We start from the raw sequence: 25,458 nt of genomic DNA, 5'->3' as shown, positions 1-25,458 counted from the left end.
CTTTAAAGAAAGGGTGTGTGTGTGTGCACGCGCACGTGCGTGCACACCAGGTTCCTCTGTCCACAGGATTTTCCAGGAAGAATACTGGAGTGGGTTGCAATTTATTCCTCCAGGGAGCTTTTCCACCTAGGGATGGAACCTGCCTCCGTTGTGTCTCCTGCATGGAAAGCAGATTTTTTACCAGCTGCATCATAAGAGGAGGGTATCATACGTACTACTTCAGCCATTGCTCCCTCATCCATTTCTCCTCCCTCTAGGGATGTGCCAAGTCCAATAATAAGTAAACATTACCAATAACTTCCAAAAATTTTAACACAAACCTATTCTGTTTCAGACTTTTAATTATTCTGTTATCAAAATAACTTCTTCTACAAATAAACTAATATGGGAAGATCGGATCTCCCTTTTTGTAACTAAATGACACAGCAAAGCTGGGACTGGCGAAGCTCTTTCCGAATGGCCCTTATTTGCAAGTCCTAAACACAGACGTGGACACGCTTGGTAACTCAAAGCATCGCGATTCAATGTCATTGGTTCAAAGATCGTGGAATTCACAGATGTAACCATTCAGCTGAAGTAAGGAAAAGGAAAAGAATAAGCTAAAAAGAAGATGCTGAAAAAGCTGGATAGTATCAAAGCGTTTCTGTTTGAAGTCTCTGCTTCACATGTGGCAATCTCTGTTCTGACAAAACTACCTACGTATTTGAGGCTCGACACTGAATTTTTAAATTTGTTTTGTCTTACACTGAGTTTTAAGAGGTACTCAACCCTGAGAAAGTTAAAGCAGGTAATTCTAGTTAAGTAATTTGTGACAACCAAATAGTAAAATTTTCCACAACCTTGTTAAGAATGAATAGGATTTATTTTTATTAATACATGGTTAAATTGAGTAATTTGTTTCTCCAAAGAAGTGGATTTTAATCCCAAAGAGGAAAAATAGGTTATTTCTAATAAAGGGCAATTAGTAGAGAGGCTTTTCAAACGGAGGTGCTTCATTGATCAGGTTAAAATGGAAGCTCCCTGAGTGTGCCTTTCTGACTTTTCACATCAGTGTGCGACTTCACTTTCCCTTTTCACTTTCATGCATTGGAGAAGGAAATGGCAACCCACTCCAGTGTTCTTGCCTGGAGATGCCAGGGACAGGGGAGCCTGTTGGGCTGCCGTCTATGGGGTCGCACAGAGTCGGACACGACTGAAGCGACTTAGCAGCAGCAGCAGTGTTGTCCTACTTGTGTGAACGCCCAACATGGTCACATTAATAGTTCCGGGCAAAGTCTGTCTCCCTCTCTGCAAACCATTCAGAAGTTATGAATTAGGCCCCAGGCAAGCGTCCCCTGATCACCGGATGGAAATCTGACCGGTGGAGGGAAGGAGGCCGGATGAGAGCGCGCCCCGCCCCGCCCCGCCCCGCCCCGCCCCTCGCGGCCCCGCCCCTCGCCGCCCCGCCCCTCGCGGCCCCGCCCCGCCCGGCCCCGCCCCGCCCCGCCCCGCCCCGCCCCCGCGTGGCCCCGCCCCCAGTCGAGCCTGCGCACTTACCTCTCCCGCTCCTGCTCCAGCAGGTTGGTGAAATCGTCGCTCTTGTTCATGTAGTCCGTGTGTTTGTGCTTCTCGTTCTCCAGCTCGTATACCGTGCGCCGGTGACACTTCTCAGCCAGAAGCAGCTGCTCTAGCATGCGCCGGTAGGTTTCCTTCTGCTTTTCCTCGAGTCGGTCCAGCTGAGTAAGCCAGAATGGGAAAGGGCTTAATATTTTATTTCATTTACATACGAAACTCTATAAATAAGTAATAATTTGTCTGGTGATTTATCAGGCCTTCCCTGGTGGCTCAGATGGTGAAGAATACACCTGCAATGCAGGAGACCTGGGTTCGATCCCTGGGTTGGGAAGATCCCTTGGAGGAGGGCCTGGCAACCCACTCCAGTATTCTTGCCTGGAGAATCCCATGGACAGAAAAGTCTGGTGGGCTGCAGTCCGTGGGTTCACAAAGAGTGGGACATGACTGAACAACTAAGCACAGTGATTTATTAACTGATGGGGCGGGCATGGGGTCTGCTGTCCTCTGCCTTTCCCCCCATTCCATCATGTTCTCTAGGACAGTTGGCTATATGAACTATTGGTGGTAAGGCTGCGGTAACTTCTGGCCTCTTGACCTTTTTTCCATGAACCTACCTGTGGTTCCTAAACATACTCACTGTTTCGATGAGACAGCACAAAGCCCTATACTCAGAAAGAGAGAGAACAGCATCCCACCTAATCTCACAAAAATAAAGAGCTTGATGGGCACGTGTACCAAATTCCTCCCCTGGGAGAATGAAATTATCATCATTGCAACCCTTTTTTACTTTTTTGAGGCCTGTAGTTAAGTGAATTCCTAGGAAAAGTATGTGAAGGACCCACAATCCTCTCCTTTCAAGAGATACTAAATATAGGAAGAGTATCAGAATTTGTAGAGAGCACATATCTCAAACTAAGAGATCTTATCAAGTATTACTACAGGGCTTTTTGTGCCTGTGTCTCTGGCCAGGCTATAAGATCTCTGAGGGACCATGCCTTGGTCATCTTTTTAGTTCCTGGTGCTTAACACAGAGCTTGGGACAATGTAAGTGTTCAGTAAATGTTTGTTGATTAGGACCCAATCTTAACAGTATTGATAGTTCTCCATCCTACTCTCCTCTCCAAACCCTAGTGCAGGAGTTCACGGCCCTCAGCACTAGTGACATTGTTGGCCAATTAATTCTTATTTGAGGGGTTGTCCTGTGCATTGGAGGATGCTCAGTAGCATCCCTGGCCTCTGCCTTCCAGATGCTGGTACTAAACCCTGCAGTTGTGACAGAACTATCCACAAATGTTGTCAGATGTCACCAGAAAGGGAAAGTCCCCATGCCCCCCCCCCCACCCCCCCTGTTGCGAATCACTGCCCTGGGTGAATCAGACATATTTAGGAGCCATTCTTTTTTTTTTTTAAGCTGCATTGGATCTTTGTTGCTGGGGGCAGGCTTTCCCTAATTGTGGAAAGTGGGGGCTACTCTCTAGTTGTGATACTCGAGCTTCTCATTTCAGTGGCTTCTCATTGGGGAGCATGGACTCTAGAGTGTGAGCCCAGTACTCGTAGCACACTGGCTTAGGTGCCCTGGACCAGGAATCGAACCTGTGACCCCTACATTGGCAGGTAGATTCTTAACCACTGGATCACCAGGGAAGTCCTAGGATCCATTTTTAATCCCACAGCCAACTCCGTAAGACTCAGTGGAGTAGCTCCTTGGGGATCAGCTTCAGAGCTATTCCTTGGATGTTCCGTATTTGCCCTTCAGTCATAAGGAGGATCTTAGGTTCTCTCCACAATTGTATACATCCCTTCATTGTGAATGAATCATTTGTGGGGCCCAAAGTAGAAGAGATATTACCACCATAATCCTCAGTGCCTTCTGATTAGACCTCCACCCCCCTTGCCTAAGAGCAGGTGACCAGGAGATTGGTGAAGCCCAGGCTACCCGGTAGCCGGTCATATCAGAGATCATCAGGGAGGCTAATTGTACTTTTATGCATTCTGATAAATTTCTGCAGTGTTAATGGGACAGTCTTTACAAGAGACTTTCTCACTGAAGCAGCTTCTATTACAAAATATTCTCCCCAAGCACTCTCCATCTCTCCACAAGTGTGATTTTTACCACATGCTATAGAATCTGTCAAGCATTGTTGGAACATCATCAGAAATGTAGAAGGAGCAACTCTTTCCCCTTTTTGATCCTTCTTCTTTTGTGAAGCTGAAATTCCAATACTTTGGAGACCTGATGAGAAGAGCTGACCGTTGGAAAAGACTCTGATGCTGGGAAAGATTGAGGACAGGAGGATAAATTGGCAACAAAAGATGAGATGGTTGGATGGCATCATCAACTCGATAGACATGAGTCTGAGCAAACTCCAGGAGTTGGTGAAATACAGGGAAGCCTCGTGTGCTGCAAGTTCATGGGGTCACAAAGAGTCAGGCACGGCCAATCGACTGAACAACAACTTTGTTGTAAAGTAAGGCCTTCCCTCCTTTTGAGACTATTTGGAAGAGCAGCTTCTACCTGTATCTTGATACCCTGACCCACTCTTCCCTAATGAAGGAAGGGTGACATATTTGAAGGTTGTATTTAGGACAGGGAGCTGGGCATTAAATTCCAGCCTTTTCATTTCTTATTTTTGACCCTGTCTGCCATAAAATGGTACTCTGTGCTCTGAAGATCCAAACTTTCCCTCTGCTCCCTCCAAAGTTTAGGAGAGAAGGTAACAGGAACTTGGTGGTGGTCATCTATCTATTTATGTCAATACTAAAGTTAATGTTTCAAGTCATGTGTCAGACTCCTGCAGTTATTCCTCCATCCTTTCAAAAGAGGAAAAGATGGGGGCATTATTAATGGTTGACTGCAATATCCAGAGAAAGAGACATTGTCAGGGCTTTCTGGAGAAAAAACAGCATATGCTGATATTAATTGCTCTGGGGCAGCCTAGGTGGGACCACTCGGCCTTAGCTTTAATATGTTCTGTCCATGTGGGCCTTTGGCTGTTCTGTTCTCAGCAGCTGCCCTGCTGGGGCTAGGCCCCTAAGTGACTGGTGTCAGGGGCCACATTCACCTCACCTGCATCAGCATAGCTTGACCTCAGTACTGACTGCATAATCAGGAAGACGGTGTTTTTGTCCCTGAATGCCTATGGAAGGATGCTGAGACACTGATGTGTGCACTGCATTTTCCACCCAGAGCTGCAAACCCAGATTTTAAACTGCAAAGCTAGTAAATTCCTCTTTAGCAACAAAGCATTAGTGTGTGAGGATTTAGCTCTCAGTTTTAAATTCTGGATGTAAGAACTGACATAGGTAGTGATAGAGCGGCCGTGCCAGACCCTGGGTCCCGTTATTTTGTTTGGAACCACACTGAGCTCCTAGGAGAGGACTGAGGTGAACCAACCTCCCAGATCTGTGTGGCTCGTCCTGAGACTCTGAAGACCACCTCCCATAACTGTGAGCTCTGTAGATTCATTAAGCATGTACACTGTGTCCCCGGGCTTTTGGTTTTCAGGCTCCAAACTATGGTTCAACCATAGAGGAATGGGAGTTCTTACTACTGAATAGGGAAAGTGAAATGGGCACCAATTCCTTTGGAAACGTAGCTTCCACTTGGATGGAGGTGGAAGGAAACTTGAATGAGATCATCATAGCGCCAAAAGCCAAGATTTCCTGAGAAAAGAGTGTACCTGGATCAAGTTAGTGGAGAAGAATTTCAGGGACTTGAGATGGGGAGAAATTTCAGTGTGTTTCAGACGAAAGAATCACGATTTAGGAAATGACTTTTAGTCTGGTATCAACAGAGGGCTCAGGGGAAGAATATTAAGGAATTTAGGAAGCAAGAAATCTACTTAAAAGGAAATGGGAGGTCTTAAAAGACCAAAGTGTATTTACACAGAAGGAAAATGGATCTAAATGCTCTTAAAGATAAGGCTATAGAAAAGGAGATATTTTAGTCTTTGTTGAATCACAATGGGTGACAGAGGAAGAAGAGATTGGAGAGCCTAGAGAACAGAGCAACGTGACACCCCCCTCCACCAAAAAAAATAAATGGAGTCGGGATCCAGGAAACATTTGAGGAGCACCCTGTAAAACTGCAGATGGTTCTTCATGAGATCACATGGGGCCCTTCTCTTGCAGACTGCAACAGCTATTCAAACTGGTTACATAAAATGTAGACAGACTTAAGAATTAAAACTTGAGAAGATCAGGGTAGGATATTTTAAACAATTTGGGGTGAGTCTCAGGGTGTCAGCTATGGCAGATGGGCTCTGAGTGAACATGCACAAGAAACCTGAAGATGTAGATGCAAAGGGAAAGATGAGAGAAATGAAAGTGGATTGGGGCAGGACAGCTGCAGATGTGTCCAGGCACAGGTGTGCTGTGGAAAAACTCAGGAGGGATCATCCAACTCAAGAAAGTAAAAGTAGATAAGATTTGTGTTGAACAAGGGTTCCTCTTGGCAGACTCATTACTCCTTGGTTTTGCTTCTCTCATGGAGGGTGACCACACAATGTACAACATGGAAGGTAATATTCAGAAAACAAATGTCTGAGTCTGAAAACGTAGGGTGTGTGTGTGTGTGTGTGTGTGTCCATCTATTTTTTTTGGTGGAGGCGGGTGTCACGCTGCTCTGTTCTCTAGGCTCTCCAATCTCTTCTTCCTCTGTCACCCATTGTGATTCAACAAAGACTAAAATATCTCCTTTTCTATAGCCTTATCTTTAAGAGCATTTAGATCCATTTTCCTTCTGTGTAAATACACTTTGGTCTTTTAAGACCTCCCATTTCCTTTTAAGTAGATTTCTTGCTTCCTAAATTCCTTAATATTCTTCCCCTTAGCCCTCTGTAGATACCAGACTCATTTGCTCAGTCACGTCTGACTCTTTTGCAACTCCTTTGACTGTAGCCTGCCAGTCTCCTCTGTCCATGGAATTTTCCAGACAAGAGTACTGGGATGGGTTGCCATTTCCTATGCCAGGGGATCTTCCTGACCCAAGGACTGAACCCACGTCTCTTGAATCTCCTGCCTTGGCAGGTGGATTCCTTACCACTAGCGGCACCTGGGAAGCCTGCAACCCTAGGGTAAGTAGAGGCAAAAAGAAAAAAAAAAAAACTCTACAATCCCTAAAATAGTGACGGAGGAAGAGGGGGACCATTTGAAAAACTAGTCAAAATGTTGAGGATGACAATAACAGGAAACCTCAGCTGAGCCTTCCTACTGGTAAAAAGTTGTGACAAAAGAAAATACTTCTGTTGCCTTGAGTAGAACAAGTTACTTAAGAATTAGAAAGTTCAAACATGAGAGAGAAGGAAAATTCTGAGGAATGTCACCTGGGTAAGGTATGGTTCCCACTCGGCCCCCAGGCAGGCAGGTTTCAGAGAGTCATCTGGGGGAAGGGGTGCTACCCCCTGAAACAAGGAAAGTGAGAGTGAAGTTGCTCAGTCATGTCCGACTCTTTGCAACTCCATGGACTGTAGCCTACCAGGCTCCTCCATCCACTGGATTTTCCAGGGAATAGTACTGGAGTGAGTTGACATTTTCTTCTCCAGGGGATCTTCCCAACCCAGGGATCGAACCCAGGTCTCTTGCCTTGTAGACAGACGCTTTGCCGTCTAAGCCACCAGGGAACCCCCCCTGAAATAAGGGTAAGAAAAACCACTGGTATGAGATGCGTTGCCTCGTTCTGGGCATTGTGAATGAAAAAAGCAAGTGATTTTAGAGGTTTTAAACATGCAGGTGGGAAGACCTCTGCATGTAGGATGTCATCACTCAAACATCCCTAAACTTTGAAAAAAGAGAGGTGTGTTTCAAGTGTCACTCACTGAGGGCAAGAACAGGACAGGCAAACAGACTCCTCCACCCCACCCAAGGTTCACCATGCCCCACGATTATTAAACTCTTCATGGTGGCAGGCTCCGTATGATGGGGACAGCTTCCCCCACGATGACTGGCATCCTGTTGGAGCTAAAGATTTTCTCCATCCACCCTCCTTTCCTCAGACATCCCCAAAATCTCTGCTTCAGTCTTGGTAAGAGTAACATGAGTCTGCATTATGCTGAGTCCTGAGGTCAAGAAATATCATTCCTCTTAAGATAAACTGACCTTGGAGCTGGGGCTTTCCTTGCATTTTTAATAACTTATGAATGTGAGATTAATACTATGGTAACTGCATGTGTCCTAAAAATCTTTAACCTCTTTGAATAAACAGAATAAAGGACTTCAGGATGTATTAATTCATCTTTGAAAATGCCTCAGATTAAGATCCCTCTGGCTAAGGCTAAGCAGAATAAGAATTTGGGAAGGAAAGAAACTGAAGGCTTAATTTCTTTGAAATTTTCTTTAAGAATTAGGAACTTTGATATCTTAGAATTTAATATACAAGGAAGTTCTGGAGGATTTAATATTCGCTGCTTAATTTCTCCCCATATATCTGGCAAGGGGGGTGTCTACCATATTGGGTTCACTGCTTAACCTTTAGTGGGTTCTGCTTGCTACCCCATGGATTATAGCCTACCAGGCTCCTCCATCCATGGGATTCTCCAGGCAAGAATACTGGAGTGGGTTGCCATTTCCTTCTCCAGCTGGATGACCTAGTTGGGCCTAATTTGGTATGAAAGGGAGAATGAGCAGTGGCTTTTGGCTTGAGGCACAGCATGACTTCTGGGCTTCCCAGGTGGCCCTAGTGGTAAAGAACCCACCTGCTAATGCAGGAGACATAAGAGACACGGGTTCAATCCCTGGGTCGGGAAGGTTCCTGTGAGGAGGGCATGGCAACCCTCTCCAGTATTCTTGCCTGGAGAATCCCATGGACAGAGGAACGTGATGGGTTACGGTCCATCGGTTCACAAAGAGTCAGACAGGACTGAATTAACACGAATGCATGCGGTATACAGCATGACTTCTAGGAACAAGAGCTCGACTATCTGCTCATGGTCCCAGGAGGTAATGGAACAGTGCCATATGAGATTCTTGCATCGTGAACTTGGAAGCAACTCCCTTACTCCTGAGTAGCACAAACTTGATTATTAAGCCCAAAGGGTTAAGAAACCAGAAATCTATAAATGGTGGAAGGGAATCTTTTCTCCTTGCAGCATCCTGTTTCTCTCATTTTGCCAGTGTTGGGAAAAGTAGCTTCTGTTTTTCCCTCTTCCTCATCGTTCACTCCTCCCCAGGGAAGAACAATGCTTCAGACTGTTGAGCGGGGAAGGAACCAAGAAGCATCATCACATGGGCAGGAGGCACTGATTCTGGGTGTGCGTGCTCTGAAGATTCCTTAGGGGTCATTCCGAGCTCTAACTTGGGAGAAAAGAATTAAGATGCCCAAATGATGCTCTTTAACCAAGCCGAGTTCTTCAATCCAGGTGGTTATAATAACAGTATAAAACTGATCCTTGCCCCTATGGTCTTATACTCCTCACATCCCTCCGAGTTGAGAACTGATGAGTGTGAGCAATTATCACCCTCAGCTCTCAGCAAATACTGATATTTGCTGAGTAGCTAGTATGTTCCAAAGCTATGTTAAAAGTTTTCCAGTCATTGCTTCATTTAGTCCTCGCAAGTCTTTGAGACGTGCACCTGAGAGAAAACCCCAAAGCTTAAAGAGCTGAAGTGACCTGCACAAGCCATAGGCAGCTATGGATTATCTCAGACGTGAAATTGGATCCAGCCAGTTGACTCTATCCTATCATAATATGCATGCTGCTAAGTCGCTTCAGGCGTGTCTGACTCTTTGTGACCCTAGGGACTATAGCCTGCCAGGCTCCTCTGCCCTTGGGATTCTCCAGGCAAGAATATGGAGGGGGTCACCATGCCCTCCTCCAGGGGATCTTCCTGACCCAGGGATCGAACACATGTCTCTTATGTCTCCTGCATTGGCAGGTAGGTTCATTACATCTGGCGCGAACTAAGAAGCCCATCCTATCATATAATTATCTCTTATTAAAGAAAAGATGAGAACAGAGATCCAGTTCATCCTTGTTGCAGAAATTAGAAAATTGTGGTGCCATCAATCTGTTGTGAATACTTTCTAAAGCAGATCTTTCTGAGATCTGTCAGACTGAGTTGCTGCAAAGGCTTGTCTTCAGTTAAATTACAACAGCTTGCTTCATACTTTAATTTCTGTGTTCATTATTCATTTATAATACTCATTTCACATCTATGATTTTTTTTACATGAATTCCAAAGGGCCAGTATGGCTAGATCCATCAACTGATTCCCTGATTCTGTATCCAAATCCAACTTTGATGTGAGAGTATTTTTAACATGTACTATTATGAGTAATGAACAGCAATAGTTTCTAATACAATCTTGTATAAAATTAATTAAATATTGTCCTATTAGATTTCCTGCTCTAAACCTTCCATTGGGATTTTGTCTCAACTTTTATGTTTTAGCCACTCACATGAGACCATTTTAATTATGACCAAGTCTTTTATAAGATATCAAAATCAAGTGGCTTTATAACCATAAATATCAATAATAAAAATCAATTTAGTTTTAGGCTACCAGTTTAATAATAATCTGAAAATGCAATGCTAAAACCCATAAGCACCTCAAATTTTTACACATATCACCTCTTAGAGAAATAAGACAATAAAAAACTGAAGAGCAGGTAAATATTATAACCACATGAGAAATATATTTTGGGCTTTAAGTATATGTAAGAAAATACTTATACAATTCTTATCAGTGAACTGTATCCACAATAATTAATGAATTATTAAATTATACTTCAATTCTAGATTGAAAATGAAAGTGTTAGTCACTCAGTCTTGTCCGACTCTTTGTAACCCCGTGGACTATAACCCACCAGGCTCCTCTGTCCATGGTATTCTCCAGGCAAGAATACTGGAGTGGGTTGCCATTCCCTTCTGCAGGGGATCTTCCCGACCCAGGGATCGAACCCTGGTCTCCTGCATTGCAGGCAGTTTCTTTACCATCTGAGCCACCAGGCAATAGGGCATCTTAAATAAATGTTTGCCTTTGAAAGGAAATGTTGAAGTGTGTCAGATGGAAGGATGCGGAGAACTCCCTTGAGGCACCCAGCTCGGGGATGTGTGGGGTGAGTTTTTACCTCTGAGATGGGTTTCTCATACACATCTTCTCCTATGGACTTCTCCTGGGCCAGGATGGCGTCTCGGTGCAGGACCCGGAGTACTTTCTCTGGCTCCGCAGACCCGTAATGAGCCTCCAGAACCTCAGGCTTCGTTTTCTCCGTCTTCAGCATGTGGATCACATCTTCCCTGGCCTGTGATGGAAAGCACAACAAGGTCAGACAGTTGACAACGTGTATCCTTTGCCGGGCTCACAAAATCAACACGGAGTTTATTGAATACATCCCGCGGCTCATCACGGTTATTGGCAAATCCACTGGGTGCTTTTTATTCTTTTTTTTTTTTTTTTTTTTTACCAAAAGCAGATTGGCAAGCAGATACTCTGCTTCAGGTTGCTAGGAAGCAGGCAAGTAGAGAAAAGGGTTTGTGCTAATATTAACTACATAAAAATTGCTGTAAGTGGCAGTGATTCTGAGAAGGGGGAGGACTGCTCCTGGGGGTACTTAGCCCATTTCAGCGCACATGAGGTCAACGACAATGTAAAGTTTTCTATTTATGCCCTCAATGTAGTACTCAAATCTGGCTTAAAATAAGACTGTGCTCTCTCCCTTTCTGTTTCTTACTCCATATGTAATTAACAAAAACAGCCTTTATTAGTGATTTCCTGTTTCCCATCAAGTGATTCATCTTGCACATTAACACATGGTTGGCAGCTCACATGATGCTGGGCAGGGCTTCTCAATTTAATGTATTCCCACTTGAAGGTGAAAATACAAAAAGCATTTGGTATTGGGGTATAGTCAATTAACAATGTTGTAGTTTCAGGTGAACGGCAAAGAGACTCAGCCGTACATAAACATGTATGTGAAATTTAACTCCTGTGATATCCAGACTGGCAGTCAGAGGAGTCAGGTTGGTGGAATCAGAGTTGTTCTTTTGGTATTTTTTAGCAAAACTTTAGTGTCTTGTTGATGCTCTTGAGAAAAACCACATGATTATAGGCTTTCAGTCCCATTGACTATGGTCCCCATCACATAATACAAATATGTCTGAATATATTTCCTGCTGATGAGGACTGATGAACTTTGTAGCTATGATGGAACTGACACTAAACGTACTCCTATTTGGTCGTATACTTGTTTTTCCAGTAAAGGTTATGGGTACAAAGTACCCTGACTTCATCCCAGCTTGTACCAAAGAACAAACTGGGGGCAACAGAATTTGACAGAGGAGGAGATTTTTTCCCCTGTGTTATGCTAATGGTGGGTTTTAAATCATAAACCTGGCTCATTATCACAGCATTCTAAAGAAAGGAGCTAACTCTTATCTCTGAGACAGGACCCCTAGTATAAAGTTTGTCTTTCTTGAGATTTCTTACTTTTATTGCTTTTTTGTAGTCTCTGAATTCATCTAATTCCAAATGCCCAGAGATGAATTTATTACAGAAACGTCAATGGACTGGAATTTGCAGATTTTCCCCATGTTGTTTCTGCCACATATACATGTGCTCTTTCAAGACAAAAATGGAAAATATTAATTTTGAAGAAACCAGTGGTTTGGGATTAATGAGAAAGTATAAGTCAGAAAATAGTTTAATGGAAAGGCAATGTGTTTCCGTGCAGGGCAAAAGGACAAAGCACAGACACAGCATCAGGCTAGCTATACAGCGTTCTTTGCAAATTAGAAAGAGGTGCCTGCTTCTTCCAGGAGTCACAGCTCTGAGTCAGGGTGCAGCCTGCCTAGCGTGCAAAGTGGACTCCTGTGATCCCTTGGCCAGGCACCCCTGTACAAGGCCCGGCTCCACATCTGTGTATGGTGATCTTGTCCTGAAGGAGTCCAAGGTATGTCCATTGTTATCAGACAGTGTAAACAAAGAGCTTTACAACTATAAATAGGTAGCTATTTTAGTTTAAAAGTTTAAGCTATCTGGTTTAAAAATATGTAAATATTATTGGTATCTTTCTTTTTAACCAAATCTTTTGAATTCTCTTAGAAGAAAACAACTGATGTGAAACACCCATTTCTTCTCTCCCTAAAAAATGTGCTTATGCTTGAACTGTATTGACTGTGATATACTACATATACCACACATTTCATTCTGAGTTCATTACCCTAGACACCAGTTACCAAAGGAAAAGAGGTTATGGTTATGTAACACTGTGCATTACAATTTAGAATCACATTATTCATCAGGAACTAAAAGCTTTTTAATTGCTATAATAATCATGAAAGGAATATACATGTTGCCTATAAATCACTGCTATTTAAAATGGTTTAATATGGTAAATCAGTCATTCATAATTCACTGATTAAACCGTGGTGTCTGTTTCATCAGGGAAATAATGAAGATGTGATCACAATAAATATTTTTTATTACTTTAAAATGATTCAATAATTGAATCATGATTCAATTAAATAAAACCACTTTACATCTCTGCTTTGAAAGTCTTGTTAATTTTTGTAGAAAGGAATGAAATTCAAAGTGTGAGAAAGTTCCTGTTGTTGAACATTACTGTTTTCACATGGAAGTTTTACCACAAACAAGCAGTTAAGTCTTAGGGTTCTGGGAAGCTGTTAAATAAACCACTGTATTTAAAGATGTAAAAAGACCCAGAGGGAGAAATACTTTGAAGAGGGTTTAAGAAAGGAGAGAGAAGGAGATCATAGGAAGAAGAGACAATGAAAACTTTTAGTTGACTAAGCCATGATGATGGAGAATGAATAGGAGATTAGGGTATAAAAACAGACACAGAGGGGTCCCATCCTCTCTTCCATCCTACAAGGTCACCCTTCCTGCCAAGGGAGGCATACAGAGTCCAAGAACAAAGATGTCCCTGCAGAGTTGAAACCATACTGCAGGGAACAAGGGGTTGTCTCAACTGGCTGCATAAGGAGCTGATCCAAAACATTTGAGGGCAGCAGAGAGCTGCTCTGCAAAGCCCAAGGCCAGCAGGTGAATGTGTGATTCATTGCACAGAGTGAACGGTGTGTCTCTGGACTTTGGGGCCTCTCCAGTGGCTTAGCCTTAAAGAATCCACCTGCAAGTCAGGAGCCGCAGGAGGTGTGAGTTCGATCCCTGGGTCGGAAAGACCCCCTGGAGGAGGGTATGGCAACCACTCCAGTATTCTTGCCCGGAGAATCCCATGGACAGAACATGTGGAGTCCATTGGGTCACAGAGAATTGGACATGACTGAAGCAGCTCTGCGTGCACACACGCTCTGGACTTTGCTGTCAAAGTAGGGAGGGAGGCAACAGAATAAGACACAGGAGAGGTGGAGCCCACACAGGTGACATAGTTCAAAAGAGTACTGAATCCAGTCATCCCTTCAATAAATATTTGTGCACACTCAGTATTGGAGCCATAATTGCTCTTAGAGGCATTGAAGTCTAGAGGGAAACCAGAAAAACAATTGAAAGATATTTACATTGTAACATGGTGAGCCTTAGGATGGAGGAGATAACAGAGGCTAAGAAGAATCTTTATGACTTGAATCTGAGCTGAGAGGAGGCTTCCTGCAGAAAGTGACATGAAATCTCTCATGAGTACTTCAGCTGGAGAAAGAGGGGTAGAGCTAGGATAAGACCGTTCTTGGCGAAGGGAAGCCTGTAGGCAAAGGTCAAATGGAATAGATTTAGATACCTGTGCTGGGGCCACAGGAGGCTGAAGTGATAAACAAGGAACAACTCATGAAAAGCCTGTAAACCAGACAGTGAGTGTGCATTTTATCATGGAAGAGCAAGAAACCTTGGACTTTCTTTTTGTTTGTTTGTTTTGTTTTGGCTGATCTGGGTCTTCATTGCTGTGCCCAGGCTTTCTCTAGTTGCAGTGAAACTAGTCTAGAAACTAGACTACGGGGCTACTCTCTAGATGTGTTGTGCGGGCTTCTCACCACAGTGGCTGCTTTTGTTGCAGAACAGACTCTAGGTGCATGGGCTTCAGTGTACAGGCTCAGTAACTGAGGCTCACATGCTCTAGAGTGTGGGCTCAGTGGTTATGGCACATGGGCTTTGTTGCTGCTCAGTGGGAATCTTCCCCGAGCAGGGATCGAACCCATGTCCCCTGCATTGGCAGGCAGATTCTTATCCACTGGGCCACCAGGAAAGTCTGAGCCTTGGAATTTCTAAGCAACAGAATTGTGACATGGTCAGATTGGTGTGTTAGGAAGATCATTCACTGTGTTAAAAATGCCCAAATTCTGAGTCAGCATGTCTAATGGTGCGATCCAGGAACTGTAATTAAATCAGAGCTGCACTTAGAAATCACTGTGTATGTGTGCTTGATCATGTTCAACTCTTTGTGACCCCCATGGACTAGAGCCTGCCAGAGTCCTTACTGTGTGCATGCGTGCTCAGTCACTTAAGTCATGCCCAACTCTTTGCGACACTATGGACTGTAGCCTGCCAGGCTCCTCTGTCCCAGGGATTCTCCAGGCAAGAATACGGGAGCGGGTTGCCATGCCCTTCTCCAGGGGATCTTCCTAACCCAGGAATCGAACCTAAGTCTCTTTACATCTCCTGCCTTGGCAGACAGCTATACCACTAGTCCCACCTGTAAAGACCAGGCTCCTCACTACTTTAGGCCAATTCAACACCAAAAGCACTTAAAATATCTGCTGTGTTAGTTCAAGGCCCCCAGCAGGACCATCTGATTCCCAAGGATGTGCTTGCCCTGGAGGTTTCTCCTGTTCTCATTGGGTCTTCAATTCCACTGATCTTCTTCACCAAGGAATCACAGCCACTTCAGACCACCAACATAAACCAGGAGAGTTGCAGGGAACTGGTGAAAGTATTTGCTACCTCTGTGCAAATGAGGGTGACCAACGCTCTCATTTTGCCTGGGACTAAGAAGAACAAAATCCCACAAAGCTGGACTTTGGCAAATCAGGACAGTCCCAGGCAAACTGGGATGAGTTGATTATCCAAGGGCAAACAGGGAGTGGACAGGACACTGGATATTCCAAAATGTTCCTACATCTTACAGGGCAGCCGCGATGGACTTACTCTACTCAAGAACTGAATTTCACAGACAGTGTTTCCAAAACTTAGCTTTCTTTGAAAGCAAAATTCCATTGTTGATGACTGTGCCTAGTGACAACTTTTAACTATGTTTTAAACTTGTGGGATTTTTTAATCTTTGGGAAAATCCATAATGAGTAAGAGACAACATTTAGTGTTTATGCCCATGTGACAAAGCCATTCTGCACTTCTAAATGGGTACGTGTCTAACTCTGGGAAGATGGGGAATCAAGATGAGCCACTGAACTTCAAACTCAACAGGGTGCCTCCTCTTGAAGCTCTCAGATTAGTTAAAGACTTGGGGTGGGTGGTAAATAGTTTAAAACTTTCAGAACATTGATACAATATTAATATTGACTTGAATGTTTAGGGCAAAACAGAAGACTTAGAAAACATTTGCTTGAAGTGAACAGCTTGGGACAGTTTCTTAGACGGTGCCACCATGATACCCAGCATGACGGTCCACTTACTTAAGTTGAGAGGGAACACAGCCAGGTGGGAAGTTTGAGATGCCTGCTCCTAACTGCCGACATTGCACACCTCAACCAAGCCATTCCCTGCTAAGAGCGGTTGACCTTGAGTGGGGGATATATTTTGAGGACAGAATAAATTTTGTTTCTATGCTTTGGAAGAACCAGAATGTCACAGTTTTTAAAAACTATCACCTTTTCATATATTTAATTAGCTACCTAAATATGAATATGAAGATCACTGCATTGAGCTAAAGGACCCTAGGAAAGATGGCCCTGGACGACTAACATATACCCATTCTGTAAATACTTTCCCATTCTGGGAACTCAACTCAATGTTCTGTATCTATTTAAATAAGGTAATTTATTAGTTTACTTGGCCTACTTGTTTCCGAGGTTGTGAGCTGCTTTGAGGTCAGGGACTATGTCTACATTGTCTACTAAAAGAGTGCCTACCCGCATGATAGCAACTCAGTAAATATTTGTTAAAATAAAGAAAATTAAAATTAATTGATGTGAAGTCAGAGAGGTATAAACTGACACTGAAAAGTTCAGAACAACCTTAACTAGCCTTGTTTAAAAGATCTAAACAATTGCATTTTTCAACTTGTGCTCTTCCATCTGACATTCTTGTCTGTAGTTTAGGAGTCACTTTCTTCTTCTGAAGTTTATTCCAAAAAGAAAATATGTAAACTGAATAAGGAAAAACAGTACATTCCACCAGAATGTTACTACAGGAAACAAACTATCTTTAAATCTCATACACGTTGAATTATACTGTTCTCTCTAGTTAGGTAAAATGGAATATTATAAATGTATTGGAAGAATAAAAGCTATGTAATTTATGATAGTATTAGCTATCACTATAGAAATTAGTGATTTTTTTCCCTTTTTCCCCCCATTTTTTTTACCATTTTTTTTTTCCTCCTCAATGTTAGAAAGCAAAGGTAACATAATTAATGCCACAACACACAAGAAGATTCAGATATAGTTAAAGGGCCATCAGTACTAAAAATATGTCTTTAAGTTTTTCTCTAGAAATTTCTCTCTATAACTCTATGGTTAATAGTAGCCTAAAAGTCTCTATACAGCTTGTTCATTAAAGATCACTTCTTTGTAGCACTTCAGCTGAACTATCCAAAAAAAAAAAAAAAAGCTTTTAAAAAATAAATACATTAAGAAAAAAGAAATATCACAAGCAGAACTTCCCTGGTGATCCAGTGGTTAAGAATCCATTTGCCAATTTAGGAGACACGGGTTCAAGCCCTGGTCCAGTAAGATTCCACATGCCTCGGGGCAGTGCAGCCTGTGTGCCGTAACTCCTGAGCACACTCTGGAGCCGGAGCTCCACAGTAAGATAAGCCACTGCAATGAGAAGCCTGCACACCACATCAGGGTAGCCCCTGCTCACCACAACTAGAAAAAGCCCACTCACAGCAACAAAGGCCTAGTGCGTCCAAAAGTAAATAGTAAAATTATGTTTTAAAATCACAAGCAGATGCTATTTTCATATTAAAACTTGCTTTTATTAATACCATGATAGTTTGAATTTTTTAAAAGGAAAATTCCTCAAAATTGTAATGATTTTTTTTTTTTGCAGAAATAGAAGAATCCATTCTAAAGTGCATATGGAATTGCAAGAGACAACAAATATCCAAAGGGATGGCCAAAGAGCCAGTCTTGAAGAAGAACAAAATTCAGGTCTCATACTTTCTAATTTCAAAACTTACTACAAAGCTACAGCAATCAAAACATCATGATACTGGCATAAATACAGACAGTTAGACCGGTAGAACAGAAAAGAGATCCCAGAAATAAAACCTCGTATATATGGTCACGTGATTTTCAGTAAGAATGTCAAGGCCATTCAATGGAAAAAGGATAGTCTTTTCAACAAATGATGCTGGGAAAACTGGATATCCAGAATGAAGATGGACCCTTACCTTATACAAAAATTAGCTCAAAACGAATCAAAAACCTGAATGGAGAGCTAAAACTCCTAGAAGAAAACATAGGGGAAAAACTTCATGATATTGGATTTGGCAATGATTTCTTGGATAGGACACCAAAAGCACAAGCAATAAAAGAAAAAATAGATAAATTGAACTATATCAAAATTTAAAACTTCTATGTATCAAAGAACAGAATTGACAGAAAAGCAATCCACAGAATGGGAGAAATTATTTGCATATCATATGTTTGATAAAGGATTAATATCCAGAATATAGAAAGAATTGCTATAACTCAACAACAACAAAAACACTTTACAATGGCCAAAGGACCTAAATAGACATTAATTTTTTAAATTTTATTGAAGTATAGTTGAGGTACACTATAAGTTACAGGTATAAAATATAGTGATTCATGATTTTTTAAGGTTATACTTCATTTATAGTTATATAAAATATTGGCTATATTCCCTATGTTGTACAATATATCCTTGTAGTTTATACCTAATAGTTTGCACCTTTTAATCCCATACCCTTGTGTTACCCCACTACCCTTCCCTCCCCCCACTGGTAACCACTAGTTTGTTCTACATAGATGTGAATCTGCTGCTTTTTTGTTGTTGTTATATTCACTAGTTTGTTGTATTTTTTCGATTCCACATATAAGTGATATCATACAATATTTTTGTCTTTCTCTGCCTGACTTCTTTCACTAGCATAATGCCCTTCAGGTCCATCCATGGAGTTACAAATGGCAAAATTCAGGGGTTTTTTATGGCTCTGTGTGTGTGTATGTATATGGGCTCAGTCGTGTTCAACTCTTTGCAACCCTATAGACTATAGCCAGTGAGGCTCCTCTTTCCATGGAATTTTCCAGGCAAGAATAGTGAGTGGATTGCTATTTCCTACTCCAGGAGAGCTTCACAATCCTGGAGTTGAACCCAAGTCTCTTTATATCTCCTGCATTAGCAGGCAGATTCTTTACCACTGAGCCACCTGGGAAGCCCTTTGCCACATTTTTTTTATCCATTCATCGACAGTGAGGTTGCTTCCATATCTTGGAAATCATAAATAATGCTGCTGTGAATGTTGGGGTGCATGTATCTTTTTGAATTAGCTTTTTTTTCCCCCCCAGATACACACATGGGGTTGCAAAAGAGTCAGACATCACTTAGCAACTAGTTAAAAAACAACACAAACCTAAATAGGTATTTCTAAGGTATACAAATGGCCAGCAAGAACGTGAAAGGACACTCAATAGTGCTTATCATAGAAGTCAAAACCACAGGGAGATACCACTTCACACCTATTTGGATGGCTATCATCAAAAACAGTAACAAGTATCAAAATGGGTGTAGAGAAATTGGAATCCTGTACACTGTAAAATGATTTAGGTACAATGGAAAACAGTTTTTCAAAAAATTACAAATAAATTATCATATTATCCAGTAATTTCAATTCTGGGCATATACACCAAAGAATTGAAAGCAGGAACACTTACATTTATAGTAGCATTATTCACAATAGCCAAAAGGTGGAAACAACCCAAGTATTCATTGACAGATGAATGGATAAACAATGTGGTCAGTCAGTCAGCCAGTTCAGTTGCTCAGTCATTTCTGACTCTGCAACCCCATGAACTGCAGCACGCCAGGCCTCCCTGTCCATCACCAACTCCTGAAGTTTATTCAAACTCATGTCCATCAAGTCAGTGATGCCATCCAGCCATCTCATCATCTGTTGTCCCCTTCTCCTCCTGACTTCAATCTTTCCCAGCATCAGGGTCTTTTCAAATGAGTCAGTTTTTCTCATCAGGTGGCCAAAGTATTGAAGTTTCAGCTTCAACATCAGTCCTTCCAATGAACATTCAGGACTGATTTCCTTTAGGATGGACTGGTTGGATCTCCTTGCTGTCCAAGGGACTCTCAAGAGTTTTCTCCAACACCACAGTTCAAAAACATCAATTCTTCAGTGCTCAGCTTTCTTTATAGTTGAACTCTCACATCCATACATAACTACTGGAAAAACCATAGCTTTGACTAGACGGACCTTTGTTGGCAAAGTAATGTCTCTGCTTTTTAATATGCTGTCTAGGTTGGTCATAACAATGTGGTATATACATACAAAGGCTTTCCTGGTGGCTCAAATGGTAAAGAATCTGCCTGCAAGGCATGAGACCCAGGTTCAATCCCTGGGTCAGGAAGATCCCTTGGAGAAGGGCATGGCAACTCACTGTAGTATTCTTGCCTGGAGAATTCCATGGACAGAGGAACCTGGTGGGCTATAGTGCAGAGGGTCACAAAGAGTCGGACATGATTGAGTGATGAATACATATAATGAAGTTACTCATCCTTTTTTAAAAAAGGAAATTCTGACACATGCTCCAACATGGATGAACCTTGAAGACACTATGCCAAATGAAATAAGCTAGTCACAAAAGGACATATACTATATGATTCCATTTATATGAGGTACTTAGAAAAGTCAAATTCATAGAGACAGAAAGTGGAGGTGGTTGGCAGGGGCAGTGGGGAAGGAGGATAGACAGTGGTTGTTCAGTGGGAACAGAGTTCCGGGTTTGGAAGATGAGAAGCTTTCTGCAGATGGATGTATGGTGGTGATAATACAAAAGGTGAATGCATTTAATGCTGATGAATTGTACACTTAAAAATGGTTACAATGGTAAATTTTATGTATGTATATTTTGCCACAGTTTTAAAAACATCAGAAGTACCACTTTGTTATCCCCCCAAAAAAGCAAATAAGAAGATACAAATTACCCTCAATCCTTTATCTAGAGAATACCACTTTTTTTAATAAAAAGGTAAAATTCCATGTAATAAATTGTAAAAGTGCAGTCATATTTTCCTTGTGGTTACCTAGCTGAACATCACAGTCATCCATGGATTTAAACATTTTCATGACTTGTGTGGTTTTCTTTTCTTTTTTATCTACATTGGGATATTAATAGCAAGACAGCTGCTATGTCCCAGATTAGAAATTAGATAAGGCCACAGGTTCCCCCCTGCGGTGCTGTGATTTTGTAGTGTATAATTTCTTAAATTCTGAAAGACTGCAGGGTTTTGGTACTGTGCTAATAAAGACCCTGGGCAAAGACCTTAAACGGCCCACCCCTATTTGTAATCAGGTCCCGGAGAAGGGTCCAGCTTTCTGTGAGCCCTTTGAGAAGCTGAGTTCCATAAAATGTGGGCGAAGTGATTGCTAAGGCATAACTGCGTGGTTGTTCTCTCACTGTGGTTATTTATCCAGCTCCGTGAATTTCACCCTCTCAACATAAACCAGCTAGAGACCCAGGACTGACAGAGCATCTGTAGCAGACCTGACACCAGACTTCTTTTTACAGACTCCTCTTGTCCAACGCTTCTGTTTATTTATGTAAATTTTGTTCACCTCCCCACTTCATCCTATGATTGTCTCCTCCACAGATGGCCTCTCCAAGAATTTCTCAAGCTTGAGTGAAATCCCTCTATGTAATCTTGTCTGGAGGATTGACTGGCAGGGCTATTTGCATGAGGGACTGAGGCTCTTCCTGGGAAAGAGCTTGTCCCCGGGGGAGGAAGGGCGCCATTTTGGTCGAAGGACAATGGGGCAGGGTCAGAGGGCAAGGGTCAGTCTGAGTGCAGCCCCAGCGCCTGTCCCTCCAACGCGCCCCCCCAGCTCAGCCCCCTCAACCGACGCCTGGGTCCAGGGTGAAGGACTGCCATGAAAGAACCCAGTAAGAACTAGAGGAGGGTACATTAGCATGCAGCAGTAAGCGGGAAAGGCGGGCAGGGGCAGCCCCTCTCTTTCGGGCATCCTGCTCCCAGGATGGACGCATGGGCTGAACCCCCTCCAAGAAGACATCAACTGACAAGACACGGAGGAGAGCGCCCTGGATTGCAGACAGCCGTGCGGGCTGTACCTTCAGAACAGCAGGCCTCACCTTAGTAGGCTGGAGGGGGAAAGAGCAGGGGCAAAGGTCAAATGGTAGCCCAAAGTGGGGTGTGCAACGCGTGTGGGCCACCCTCTGAGGACTCCCTTGCTCTCCAGAGAAACCTAAGGGGCCTGGCACCACCACAGAACAGGTGGGGGCGGGGGCAGGAGAGGGAAACGATAGTTTCTTTGATCTTATTTTTATCCTCCCACTGGTGAGGGCTGGGAAATACAAGTAATACTCTTTCAAAAAGAAAATATTGCCAGTCAGCAAGATAAGGCCATATCGCCTAGATAAAATTTATAGGGGTGGTTTGTTTGAATCATATAACACGAAATTCCTTTGGATTTGTTGTGCTTTTTGATGTATTCATTTCAGTCTCTGACCTAAGTGAATTCTATATTGATGGCATTTGACCAAATTAGAACAACTAGATTTTCAGTTTTTGAACAAAAAGACAAGAAAATCTCAGCCATTATGAACCTACAGGGCATGAAGTAACTCAAAAATACTTTAAAAAAACAGAGATTTTTCCATTGTAGGGGTTTGGGAGTAGGATGAACTCCCAAAGTGAATTCATTTAGAATTCAAATGAATTATCAAGGCCCTCTTCTCTTAAAGAGAATATAATATGCATAAGTTAATGTCTTTTTGAGAACTTGGAATGGTCATTCTAAGTATCAACTCTTTGGATGTACTGAAGATGCTTATTGTTATATGCTTTCTTAACCCACTTGTTTTTTTGTCTTCATCTTTAAACAAATTGCTGGTGGTAACTTACAGCTAATTTTTTCTCCTACTCGAGAGAAGCAGTGCAGTGAAAACTATGCAGTTGGGTCTCTTGAGTTGGGCTTCCCTTGTGGCTCAGCTGGTAAAGAATCTACCTGCAATGTGGGAGACCTGGGTTCAATCCCTGGGTTGGGAAGATCCCTGGAGAAGGGAAAGGCTACCCACTCCAGTATTCTGTCCTAGAGAATTCCTTGGACCGTATAGTACATGGGGTCGCAAAGAGTCAGACACGACTGAACAGCTTTCACTTTCACCTTTGAGTTAGAAACATACATCAGCACTGCTACTAGTGTGACCTTGAATGAGTGAGCTACCTTCTCTGAACTCAGTTTCTTCATCTGTAAAATGGGCACAGCAGTAGTTCCTTTACAGATTTTACTTGAGCTGATGTATAAAAGGACCTGGCAAATGTTAGCTACCCTGCCTTTTGTGACCCAGTCACACTGTGGCTCTGCTAATGTGCCCTTCAGCCAGTTAGCGCTGAGCTTCATCTTCCCCATCTGTAAGAGATTGAAATATATGTGACCTGATTAATATGGCGCCTGGAGCACTGTGGCTGCCCAAAAAAAAGGCAACTTCCTCTTTTTTCTTTTCTCATAGGACTAGATTAACTGATGTGGAACAGCTGGGATCTACTGAGCAACACAGCCAAAAGCCTTTCCACAGGGCCTTCCCTGATGGTCCAGCGGCTACGAATCTGCCTTACAGTGCAGAGGACGCAGGTTCGAACCCTAGTCAGGGAACTAAGACCCCCACCTGCCCCAGGGCAAGTAAGCCCACCAAGCACAGCTAGAGAAGCCTCTGGGCCACAGCTGGAGAAAGCCCGTGGGCCACAACGGAGACCCAGCACAGCAAAAAAAAAAAAGAAGGCCTTTCCACAAACCGAACCAGTTAGTCAAAGCCTAAGGCAGCTCTCCTCATCCCTATGGCTGTCTGTCTCCTGTGACTCCCAAACCACTCATAACAATCCTGTGATTCCCGGGCCTCTGGCTTCCCAGACACTGGCAGCCCCCGTGCCTCCGGACCTCCCGCACAATTTGTTGGTGATTTGAAGGAGCAGCTTCCTGTCTAATTCAAGAATCTGGACTCCACGGTTTATGCTAGAGTCTGCAGTTTCTTCATCACCCGAGTCAAAAGTTTATACTGCAGCAGAAATGACTTGACAGTTTTTCCTAAACTTTTCTGGGTATTCTATTTAAAACCTGGCATCAATAAGAAACAATGTCAAACAGCACATCTTGTGCTAGGACTCAGGCTGGAAGCAGGCATTGCCTCTAAATGAAGGTGCAGCCGAAATCAGGCCCTCTGATTTAGGAAAAGAAAATAAGAAGAAGTGAAAAAATAGAAATGTTAATTCCTTATATTGCATCTTTGGTGTTTAATAAAATTCCTATGAGTTCCTAGTTGGAAAGTCCTTTTTTTTTTGAAGAAAGGAGATCCCTGAAAAAGTCACAGTATCTGTGTGATTGGCTAACAGCTTTTACGGACAGCATTTGGCTGTCTGCTGCCGAATCTCAGGTTGAAATGCCAAATCTACCTTTTCAAAGACAGAATGTAGTTGATCACATCTGCTTATACAATTACCATGCTTTTTCACTCTTTTGGGCCACATTCAAAAATTTTTATTAAGAAAACCTCTCGTGTGCTGTTATCTAAGTGCTAATGTTTAGGAACACGAGCTCTGTGATTTGAGAACAGGTGTAAAATGTGTAGACCTGCCCTTCCTGTCACCTGATTCTTCTCTAATCCTGTGCTCATCACTTTGTAACCACCATTGCTTGTTTTTTCCCTCTGGGAAAGACTGGGAGGTCAGAAGCCTCTTGTTCTCTTGTGAACCCAGCTGCCAGCACAGGGATCAACTCATTAACTGTTTGTTAAATGTGTAAGTAAAATGTTTGTATGTGTTTTGTGCGTGAATTCTCCTTATTTAACACCAGTGTCCTGTGTTTCCATTCTTCTCAGCATGTATATTTTCTCTTTTGAGGACAGAACAGTTTCTTTAAAATCTATCTTTGACCTTTCACTTGAGCTTCCCTGGTGACTTTAGTAGGTCAAGAATCCACCTGCAATGCGGGAGACCTGGGTTCAATCCCTGGGTCGGGAAGATCCCCTGGAGGAGGGCATGGCAACCCACTCCAGTATTCTTGCGTGGAGATTCCCATGGACAGAGGAGCCTGGCAGGCTGCAGTTCATGGGGCCACAAAGAGTTGGGTATGACTGAGCGACTAAGCACAGTAGACAGAAAGCTTCGACCCCAAAGGTATTGGCTTATTATTTCTATACGTGTTCATGAAATCTCCATCAAATCTCCCCATGATTCAGGTTCCCTCTTGTATGCAAGGAACAAATACTAAGGAACAGCTGTTGATTTTCATTATCTGCTACAGTTGTTTTCTGTAAAGTTACCACAGATAGATAATGAGTTAGGGCACACAGAAGCACTGCTCCTGGGGAAAATGTAGTAAGGTTCCCACAAGTCTCTCATCACAATAATTTCATCATCCATCAGTATATAGCCTTGTTTTATGTGTTTCTTTGTTTAAAGACAGATAAGTGAATGATTGAATGAATATACATTTCTCCCTGACTTTGCAGGGGAAAAATGTTTTCTCTGAAATGACAAAGAAAAGATTAGAGATTCTACTTGTTTAAAAAAAATCATAGCCAATTAAGTGCCTACAAAACATGTTTGTAACAA

At 42.6% G+C, this 25,458-nt stretch overlaps 1 protein-coding gene and 1 long non-coding RNA gene across 9 annotated transcripts in view; one reads left to right on the top strand and one right to left on the bottom strand.

Annotated features, from left to right (window-relative positions):
* The window catches only part of FILIP1 (filamin A interacting protein 1), a 216,326-nt gene that overhangs the window by 59,272 nt on the left and 131,596 nt on the right, over positions 1-25,458 (bottom strand). For all 7 annotated transcript variants that reach the window (XM_070480788.1, XM_070480786.1, XM_020901263.2 and 4 more), the window contains 2 exons: positions 10,622-10,795; positions 1,537-1,715 (listed from right to left, as the gene is read on the bottom strand). In XM_070480788.1, the coding sequence (XP_070336889.1) occupies positions 1,537-1,715; positions 10,622-10,795 (353 nt within the window). The remainder of the gene's footprint in view (positions 1-1,536; positions 1,716-10,621; positions 10,796-25,458) is intronic.
* Positions 21,706-24,163, top strand: LOC110142185 (uncharacterized). Of its 2 annotated transcripts, none has more exons than XR_002315254.2 (2): positions 21,706-21,773; positions 23,361-24,163. It is a non-coding gene; the product is annotated as an uncharacterized lncRNA (long non-coding RNA). The 2 variants fall into 2 exon arrangements; XR_002315252.2 differs by lacking the exon at positions 21,706-21,773 and adding an exon at positions 21,780-21,984.

The sequence above is a fragment of the Odocoileus virginianus genome, chromosome 19, assembly GCF_023699985.2.
Source record: "Odocoileus virginianus isolate 20LAN1187 ecotype Illinois chromosome 19, Ovbor_1.2, whole genome shotgun sequence".
NCBI classification, from domain to species: Eukaryota; Metazoa; Chordata; class Mammalia; order Artiodactyla; family Cervidae; genus Odocoileus; species Odocoileus virginianus.
Note: the sequence above shows the minus strand (reverse complement) of the source record. Positions and strands in the feature narration are given on the sequence as shown.